Here is a 10,423-nt window from a genome sequence, read left to right as displayed (position 1 = left end):
AAGTAGGGAACATTTGTGTAGCTTGGTTTTGGTTAGGGTACATTCCCATACACAGAAATGTAGTATCTTATATGACCTCTTCAGCCTTAGCAATAGAGTACATCATCTACGATATACAACATGTAATTCATTCCTCAACCAATCATACACTGGTTCAGTGGACATCTTGATCTGTTGGCCTCCACCTTCAGTACCAGCCACTGCTGTGTCTATGGGATCTGACAAGCAGTCTCTCAACAACATATTACATATGTACACATGTATATAATTAACAAAGCGTATTTATCAATAGAACTGGGATTGCAACAAAATCATCCGGTTGCAGGTTTTAGTACATCCATTCTACATCAGGAGGGTATGCTTGGCAGAGCTCAATAAACTACCAGGATATATCACTCGATTAATGAAATAAGGCAATAAGCTGACAATCATTTTCATGTATGAAGTACATAATTCTTACATAATTCTGAAATGATTAGTGTGTTCCAGGATATAATGGCTTACAATCAAACAATGACCACTCTTTTCATGTAGTCTAATCAAAGGCTGCTGGGTACCTTCCCTCAGCTGAAATCCCCATCAGGGTAGGTTGTATGTGAGGGTGATTGCAATGAACTGTGAGGGTAACAGTTGGGAGCAGAGGGGAAAGGGGTCAAGAGTGACTGTGAAGGGTAAGGGTCAGACTGTGTAGGGTGTAAGGGTCAGACTGTGCAGGGGTAAGGGTTGGACAGTGAGGGTAAGAGGATTGGGTACTGAGAGGGATACAGGTCAGACTGTGTAGAGATAAGGGTGAGACTGTGAGGGGGGAAGGGTGAGACTGTGCAGGGGTAAGGGTGAGACTGTGCAGGGGTAAGGGTCAGGCTGTGTAAGGGTGAGACTGTGCAGGGGTAAGGGTGAGACTGTGAGGGGGTAAGGGTGAGACTGTGAGGGGGTAAGGGTGGAGTGAGACTGTGAGACTGTGCAGGGGTAAGGGTCAGACTGTGAGGGGTAAGGGTCAGACTGTGCAGGAGTAAGGGTCAGGCTGTGCAGGGGTAAGGGTCAGACTGTGAGGGGTAAGGGTAAGACTGTGAGGGGGTAAGGGTGAGACTGTGCAGGGGTAAGGGGTGAGCCTGTGAGGGGTAAGGGTGAGACTGTGCAGGGGTAAGGGTGAGACTGCAGGGGTAAGGGTCAGACTGAGGGGGTAAGGGTCAGACTGTGCAGGGGTAAGGGTTGGACAGTGAGGGTAATAGGATTGGGTACTGAGAGGGATACAGGTCAGACTGTGTAGCGGTAAGGGTGAGACTGAGGGGGTGAGGTTAGATTGATGGGGTAAGGGTCAGACTGTGTAGGGGTAAGGGTCAGACTGTGAGGGGGCAAGGGTCAGACTGTGAGGGGGCAAGGGACAGACTGTAAGGGGTAAGGGACAGACTGTGAAGGGGTAAGGGTCAGAATGTGTAGTGGTAAGGGTCAGACTGAGAGGGGAATAAGGTCAGACTGTGAAAAATGTGTTGTGTTCGCTAGTGGTGGTGTGTAAGCAGTTTCTTCATAGACAATGCTGTAAAGACACATTTACCTGTATGTTTGTATGAAATATGTTACTTGAGCACATAATTACAAACAACAAATCTGGCAAGATACTGGTTGGCTATCTAATGTGGGCTTCCTATGAGACACAATTTGAACACTAACACAAACAGGAAGACCCCAAAATGCTTCCACACCACCACATCTCCATCAGAGGACCACAGCTTGACTGAGATTATACAAAGTTACATTTTCACTTTCTATGAAATCAAAATCTGACCAAATTATGAAATATCACAGTCCTGAATCAGAGTTGTTTTGGCATATTTAATGAACACACTGTACATATTTAATGTACACATTAAATACCCAAAACCAAATGCAGAGTCACTTTATTCTCTAAGCCTGTCTGCACATTCACCTCGCCATTATAAGTCTATCTGTACATTTATCATTCCACTATAAACCTGTACATTTACCATCCTACTACAAGACTGTCTGTACAATCACCTCCCTATTATAAGTCTATCTGTACATTTCTACTACACTTACATTCTACTATAAAACTGTACATTCAGCACCCCACTTCAAGACTGCCTGTACATTCAGCATTCCCACTTCAAGACTCCCACTTCAAGACTCTGTATTATTCAGTCTGTATATTCAGCATCCCACTTCAAGACTGCCTGTACATTCAGCATCCCACTTCAAGACTGTCTGTACATTCAGCATCCCACTTCAAGACTGTCTGTACATTCAGCATCCCACTTCAAGACTGTCTGTACATTCAGCACCCCACTTCAAGACTGTCTGTATATTCAGCACCCCACTTCAAGACTGCACTGTACATTCAGCATCCCACTTCAAGACTGTCTGTACATTCATTCTGTACATTCAGCATCCCACTTCAAGACCCCACTTCAAGACTGCACCCCACTTCCATCATCCCACTTCAAGACTGTCATTCAGCATCCCACTTCCCAAGACTGTCTGTATATTCAGCACCCACTTCAAGACTGATATTCTGTATATTCAGCATCCCACTTCAAGACTGTCTGTATATTCAGCACCCCACTTCAAGACTGCATGTACATTCAGCACCCCACTTCAAGTCTGCCTCTACATTCAGCACCCCTTTACAAGACTGTCTGTATATTCAGCACCCCAGTATAAGTCTGTCTGTACATTTACCAACCCTTATAAAGACTCTCTGTACAGACATTACCCTGCCCTACAAAGCACATAACTCCTGTGACTATATAAGCCATTATAACTGTACAAACACAAGACATTATAACTGTACCAGTTGAAATACGGGCAAAACAGCTGACATATTTTGTAAACTCACTGAAACTTCACCATCGTCCTGCAAGAGTGCCTCAACATACTCTATGTCTAACAAACTACCAATATGAATTTTAAAAGTACTTGAGAGTTTCAAACACGCTCAACTGACACAATCAACTGTACCATCTCTGAGAACAAAAATTAAGTCAACACTACAACACAATACATACTTTAAATATGAATAGCAATATTGTGTTAGTTCCAGTTTATTGGGTAAATTATATGTCACAAGTTTCATTAATATTTGAACATAGTTAAAATTGTATAATTTTAGCTCCATTTCATAAAACAGTAAAACAACACTCAAGTTTTCTTCTGTGTTAAGTTAAATATGTTATGAAGACACACATGCATGATCTGACTGATTATAAGAATTCACATGACAAAGTCAAAATGGTGATTGTTAAAGTGTTAAAGGTACAGGTTCATGGAGACAGTCTTAATCATTCATCAAAACTTTCCCTTGCAATTAATACCATATTTGAAGACCATAAAATGTAACGTTGACTATGTTTTGAGACACAATACATATTGCATTGGTGAAATGTTTAAGAATGCCAAGTCTGGAGTCTGACAATGGACAATCAACACAGAGTTACAGATCCATAAACCTATTGGGTAGACATCTACTGGCCATTCCACAGTGACGACCCTGACAGTTTGTGATTGTTTGACAGTTTGGAAGAATTAACTGTATGACTTATCTCTCAGGAACAAATATATAGTGTTTTATTGTATCACATTTTATTAAAGATATAAAGGGAAAATATATTCATAAAAATACTCCACTGATCAAAATATTAGAATTGTTCTCTGCACTGGAAGATGTTTTAATGAAATATCAACTACATACAACTTCGCACAGGGCAGACCTCAACCATTGCTGCATACTCTGTGCAAACTGCATTGAGGTAAAATGTTTTCATGCAGCACCAACAACTCAATGCAATTTGCACAAAAACTGCAACCTAGTCTTTGGCGCCAGCAGTTCCATAGGTTTTCAGTTTACACAAAGGCTAACCTAACCATTTGTGATACCTCCACACAGCTTTCACCTGGGTGCATTCAATTCAGTTTGCACCATGGTGCAACTCCATACATCTTCACTCCACACAGCTTGCACCAGGGTGCAACTCCATACAACTTGAACCAAGGTGCAATCAATTCAGCTTGCAACAGGTTGCATTCAATTCAGCTTGCGCAAGGGTTCAATTCCATACAGCTCTTGACAAGTTTACCAGACATACAATGGCAGAAATGACTTCACACAAATCTTAGCACCTATGGTACATCTGTCCAATTTTCCATAGGTGCCAACTTCTCTAGTGGCGCCAGCAATTCCTTACAACTTGCAGCTCTTCTTTCAGCACCAACAACCTTGTTCAGGCAGTGCTCGTGAACCATTCTTCAGAATCAACTACTTCTAAATACTTGTACTGGGTGCTTTATCCCTCAGTCGGCACCAACAACATACTATTGCAGCATGGCACATTTGAATCAGCTTTTAGATGGTCAACTCTTTGGCATAAGCTACAAACCATTTGTAAACGTCTATAGTTACAACTATGATGTACAAGCTTCATACACGACACGGATTTATATCCTATGGTACCTTTGAAGTACAACTTCTAAGTGTAGGACGAGGTCCTATTGGCAAAGAAACGTGAGGGAAGATCTCCCGATTATAAGACAAGGATGAACATGTAGGTACCTCATTCCTAGGCTATTGTGTTGTAATGCTGAGAACTCCTGGGAACGGTAACATTGAATTACAGATGGAGATCATTCATGATTCACATATTCATGATTCAGAAAAGTTGTACTGATGAGTTGTACGCTGTCAGAGCTGTACTGTCACGTGTCTATTACATTGTACAGATATATACAAGAAGATACAACAGTATATACAACTAACATCTGTTATTCTGCTGGCGCGTACTTGCTTGGTGCAACCTCCATCACCATTTGAAGCCATGTCGTCACTCGGTCTGAAACAAAGCGTATAGTCAGTGAATTGTGGATGGAATGTTACCTAGTGGATTCCTATACAGTGGTTTATTACAACAGGCATGGGTTACTGGGGATCTTTTATTCCCCAGACTCAAAGAGTGAAGTGACAGATTTGGGGTTAAAGCCACTGTGAACTTCAGTTATATCACGATGTAACACGATGTAACCCTTGAGCATGTGTATTGTGCATACAAACACCTTATAATAATTATTGTGGAATTTGAGATTTTATATGAGAGAATCATGGCCTGCCCAAAGGGAAGTAACTCTGCAAGGCAAATAGTGGCTTCTCAGATAATTGGGACAGTTAAACCCTAAAGCGGCAGGGTCTTATGAACTACTGTCTGCATCACAGTAATGGGTAAATTGTAATTGGGTCAGTGAGAGGCCAACCAAGGTAGTAGATAGGAATGAAATGTGTCCAGTATCAAACAACAGACCTTCTGCTCTCCTGGCAGACCGCGTCAGCTAAGCCACAGAAGCAGGTTGCCCAGTTAGTACTGACAATCACTGCACATTGATAAGGCAACATACCAAGTACAATTACTGCTGAATCTAATATTAATATTTCGTGCAGGCTTAAACTCGCATAATTTTTTAAAAGCTGGCCATCAATGACGATAATATTTCAGGAAACTTTTGTATAAACACATATAAATATACTGAAGGCATTCACTGTCACTTGCTAGCAGTACAAGTACGGTACAGCACTTATATATACAATCTTGCAAGACTGAATCATATTTTGAACAACTGATCCAATGGTGGTTATAGCCAAATGATGCACTCACCTAAACATGGGATTTTGAGTTTAAAGTGTACAAAGGGTACGTAGAAGACAAGCCCGCCAATGATGAACATGAAGGCGTAGAAGAACTCTATCCTGGGATTCTGTACTATCGGTGCTATCACCAGGTACACTGAGATGCACAATGTGATGATCGGGATAAATATAGGAACCTGCAACAGAGGAACATGGCATCAAGATCACAGGGATGTTGGGGAAGGAAGAGAAGGCTGAGGAGGAGGAGGCTGAATAGGAAGAATAACTGGTATGTGTGTGTGCGCGTGCATGTGCATGTGTGTGTCTTCCTTTTTTAGGAGTGGGTCATGGGGTGTGGTTGTGGAATCTTGTTCGAAGTCATTTTACCCTTTAAGAACTGAGTGTATTTGGAACCCACTGGTTGACTGTTTTTGATAAATTGCCTTAGCTGGGAACCAAAGCATTCATTGGTTTCTTTGCTAAAAAGTCAAATAGATATCTAGTGGAAAACATACTTGGCATTAAAGCGATGTATTGTTGTAATCCTGAGAATGACATCTGTAATGCAGCATGTGACTACTGGGTTGAGGCTGACAGTAATCAAGTCATACAGATTGCATGACAGTGTGAGAGACAACAAGGCTCATACTTTGTATGCCCAAAGAAAAACAATTAAATTTTCTCTCTTTTCCCTCCTGTTGACAGTAGCACCCCCAAGAAAGAAGTGAGGTATGCCTGCATAGGGTTCTGGTATGGAGATACTATTAGTAACTCAACTAGTTATGCATAGTCAACAGTGAAGAGTCGTCTCTTGAAAATGTTATCATGTAGTGACAGCATAAATGTAAGATTTCTTTTACTGATGTAATTGTGTCCATTGATTCCCAATAATTATATGATGTTTTGCTGTAAATATGAAATTTTGTTTTGTCATGAAGATACAGGAATCAATTTAAGCACTTAGAACTTGCACCTGAAACTGTGAAATGCAGCCTCATAGTTACTTAAAGTCTATGTTAGTAATTTGTTATTTAAAGAACTCAGCCAGGCAACAGAATTATAAGGAACTGGCTTGGAGACTCAGTGACAGTGACTGAACGTCTGTTACTGTTCATGTCATGAAAATTAGTCATGCATTATTTATATATATTATATTAAGCATCAGGTGCCTCCTGTTTTTCTCTGCTGCAACACAGTTACCCGAGTTTGAATCAAGTGCAAGTACAATATATTTCATTAAACCAAGTCTCATGTCAGTGCAGGAGGCTGACATGTTTACAGGTTCGTCGTTTTCTGGACAAGTAACTAGTTCAATGACAACATTAGCACCTAGACACTTACACGTTAAGACACACAGACTCATTGTGTCTTGTTAAAGCCTTACCTTATATGGTCGAGTTCTCTCTTTTTGCGTAAAGCGAAGAATAATTAGCGATGCCATTGTGGCTCCATAGAACAACCAGGCTGTAAAGCTGAAGAAGTCTATCAGGCTGAAGATATCACCAGGAATGATCATCACTATGGCGATGATCGTCTGCAATACAATCACACACAATATGAGACATTTGTTTATGAAAGACATGGTGGTTTCTTTGTTTCTCACTCTACAATATTCCAACTGTATGATGTTATTCTGTGAATGATCAACTGTGGACCAGAAAATCTGGTAATCAGTTTTGTGAGAGCAGATCAATGTCACACAACTAAAAGGTGAGATTTTCCAACCTTACACATGTGCATCAGATTCAGCAAGCAAGATACTATTACTTGCACAACTTATTGTGATATTACTTTCCGAACTTAATGTTTCTAAACACAAAGTAAGATACAAGGTCTTGTTATGTAAAACACAAGCATGGGTTGTAGTTACTTACATATGTAGTTTTATCATAGTTATTACATGTACCAGAACGGTACTTGACTATTTGAGTGGAAAGGTACACAGTACTCACTGTAAAGACTAGCGATGGTAGAGGTGTGTACTGTCTGATGTGCACATAGGAGAGGATCTCTGGTAGATGGCCCTCACGAGCAGCTGAGTACACCAATCTGCAACATAGATCCACAGTTAGTGCTCCTCACAATTGTCTTACATGTAAATACCTTACCACATTTACCTGGCTGGTCTACCTGTATCATTGTCTTACCTGTCTCTCTACCCAACCTCATTTACCTGCCTGGTCTACCTGTATCATTGTCTTACCTGTATCTCTCTATCCTACCTCATTTACCTGCCTGGTCTACCTGTATCATTGTCTTACCTGTATCTCTCTACCCTACATCATTTACCTGCCTGGCCTACCTGTATCATTGTCTTACCTGTATCTCTCAACCCAACCTCATCTACCTGCCTGGTCTACCTGTATCATTGTCTTACCTGTATCTCTCAACCCAACCTCATCTACCTGCCTGGCCTACCTGTATCATTGTCTTACTTGTATCTCTCTACCCTACCTCATCTACCTGCCTGGCCTACCTGTATCATTGTCTTACTTGTATCTCTCAACCCAACCTCATCTACCTGCCTCCCCTACCTGTATCATTGTCTTACCTGTATCTCTCTACCCAACCTCATTTACCTGCCTGGTCTACCTGTATCTTTGTCTTACCTGTGTCTCTCTACCCAACCTCATTTACCTGCCATTGGGCAACAAAAGCCACAAAGCATAATAAAGGGAGACAACTGTCAAAGAGTGAAACGTTTTCTCTATAAATGTTTACATGAAGAAAATATACACATATCCTGATACATTCATAACTTAAAGTACTGGTGGCATAATTGTGACAATACTGACTGAAATTCCATAATACCATAACATTTTCTGAACAAAATATAGTTAAGGAGATACTTTTCATGAAATTCTATGCTGTCTCTACTCCAAAACAATACAGTCATGATCCCTAGTTTTGTTCAGTATATTTGAAGCAATGAATTGAAGAACACAAAATCTGCACTGGCAGGTAGGGGAGACAACTCTATCCCATCTGTTCTTCAGAATGTACATTCAGTTCATGAAAATGGTGACATGTGCTCTTATAAATAATTCATAATAACTGCATCTTAATGCTGATGATGTCTATAGATCTTCTCCTCACTGTTCTTAAAGGGGGACTAGGCTGCATGACCTGTGGCCCATGTTAAATTAGATCCAGCTATATCCATCAGTTACCTCTGTGTTAATAGGGAAATCATAAACTATTAGACACATACACTATGAGTAAGCTGACATCGAACAATGTGGAGTTTGGATTTCAATCAAACACGGTTGGTCGGCTACTTAGTGCAAGCCTTGTCGATCTTTAACACAAATACAAAACTAACAGCTAAGTCTTTCTGAATAAAAATAATCATTGTTAATTTTCCTGAAAACAAGCAAGAATAGACTGTTCAGTCAGTTAAAATTTGATAAATAAGTTTTCCATCATCATATTGTATTACAAGACCTGAAAATTGAAATAGTACATACTGTCAAACACTGTTGTGTCAAAGTTAAAGGCACCAATAAAAAGACCACAAGATATTCTGTCCTCGACACAACCGAAAACAAGCATGAAGAAGGATTCTACCATGACTTCAGTAAATACTGGATTGTGATTGGTTAATTAAAGTCAGAGGTATATATATTGACAGGTATATAATCATATTTTATACCTCTGATTTTCAAACAAAGTATGTATTTTTTTAAAATCTTAATAACACGGTTATGGTAGGAATCAAATTTAGAGCTATTACAATTTTGTTAAATACCTCTGATTTTCTAACACAGTAGGTTTATGTCATAAATACCACACTGTTACTTCAAGACAACCATTCCACACAACAGTGTTAGACTATATGTCGTGGATTCCTGTTGGTCTTGACAACTTGTGCTCCTGTGGTAAAATATTGAAGATAAGTATCATCAGAAGCTGAAGCTGACATCACGATCCCAGTGGCCCATGGAAATCACTGGGGTTGTTCACAGTGTCATCAGTACAAAGGACTAAACAGGAGAGAATATCTGTATACAAATTACCATGTGTTCCTCTTGTTTTCTATATCATTTTATAACACAGCAGTGTCGTGATCTCTGACTCATGTGCAGGTCAACATCAATGTTAACAAATATGTTCAATTTCAATAGCTGTTTAATTTNAAGACACGAGGCCAGGAAACAGTCTCACCTTCCTCCAGTGAAACACGACCCATTTGCTGCCCCGAAGGTGGAACACGCAACAAATATAGGTATCAACACTGCCGCTGGGCCCAGCACTCTGCCACCCCAGGTCTGGAACAAACAAACAATACTATCTAAAACATACAATACTATCTAAAACAAACAATGCTATCCTCAACTTCTGCTTTTACTTCCTTGCTTTTACGCGCTTCTATAGACACCCAATATTTTCAACTCAAATTATCATATTGTACTTGATTCCTATTGTTGCACACATGTCAGTCATTGATTCACAGGGGAATGGAAGTATGAAAATATTTTATTATCATTCACGATATACTCCACAAGAAAGTAAGCTGCTTGAAAACAGCATGTGATAGATGTTGACATGGTCTAGCGTGACCTGCACATAATAATTATGTCACTGGCATATGATCATAATGTGATCTACACATAATAATTATGTCACTGGCACATGAGCTTGACATGATCTGCACAAAATAATGATGCCACTGGCACATGAGCTTAATGTGCTCTGCACATAATAATTATGTCACTGGCACCTGAACTTAATGTGATCTGCACATAATAATTATGCCACTGGCACATGAGCTTAATGTGCTCTGCACATAATAATTATGTC

General features: G+C 40.1%; 1 protein-coding gene and 1 long non-coding RNA gene across 9 annotated transcripts in view; one reads left to right on the top strand and one right to left on the bottom strand.

The window, feature by feature from the left end:
* Window positions 1-885: 885 nt before the first annotated feature.
* LOC124254252 lies at window positions 886-1,389 on the top strand. The gene is made up of 3 exons (XR_006892428.1): window positions 886-937; window positions 1,146-1,202; window positions 1,300-1,389. It is a non-coding gene; the product is annotated as an uncharacterized LOC124254252 (long non-coding RNA).
* A 1,651-nt stretch (window positions 1,390-3,040) lies between these two features.
* The window catches only part of LOC124254238 (b(0,+)-type amino acid transporter 1-like), a 139,782-nt gene continuing 132,399 nt past the window's right edge, over window positions 3,041-10,423 (bottom strand). For all 8 annotated transcript variants that reach the window (XM_046688130.1, XM_046688132.1, XM_046688131.1 and 5 more), the window contains 5 exons: window positions 9,788-9,891; window positions 7,576-7,672; window positions 7,008-7,157; window positions 5,652-5,820; window positions 3,041-4,838 (listed from right to left, as the gene is read on the bottom strand). In XM_046688130.1, coding sequence (XP_046544086.1) covers window positions 4,771-4,838; window positions 5,652-5,820; window positions 7,008-7,157; window positions 7,576-7,672; window positions 9,788-9,891 — 588 coding nt within the window. In that variant the 3' untranslated portion in view covers window positions 3,041-4,770. The remainder of the gene's footprint in view (window positions 4,839-5,651; window positions 5,821-7,007; window positions 7,158-7,575; window positions 7,673-9,787; window positions 9,892-10,423) is intronic.

Source organism: Haliotis rubra, unplaced genomic scaffold, assembly GCF_003918875.1.
Source record: "Haliotis rubra isolate DU_JTF1 unplaced genomic scaffold, ASM391887v1 Scf57, whole genome shotgun sequence".
Taxonomy (NCBI): Eukaryota; Metazoa; Mollusca; class Gastropoda; order Lepetellida; family Haliotidae; genus Haliotis; species Haliotis rubra.
The sequence above is the reverse complement of the archived record's forward strand: the minus strand, read 5'-3'. Positions and strand labels throughout refer to the sequence as shown.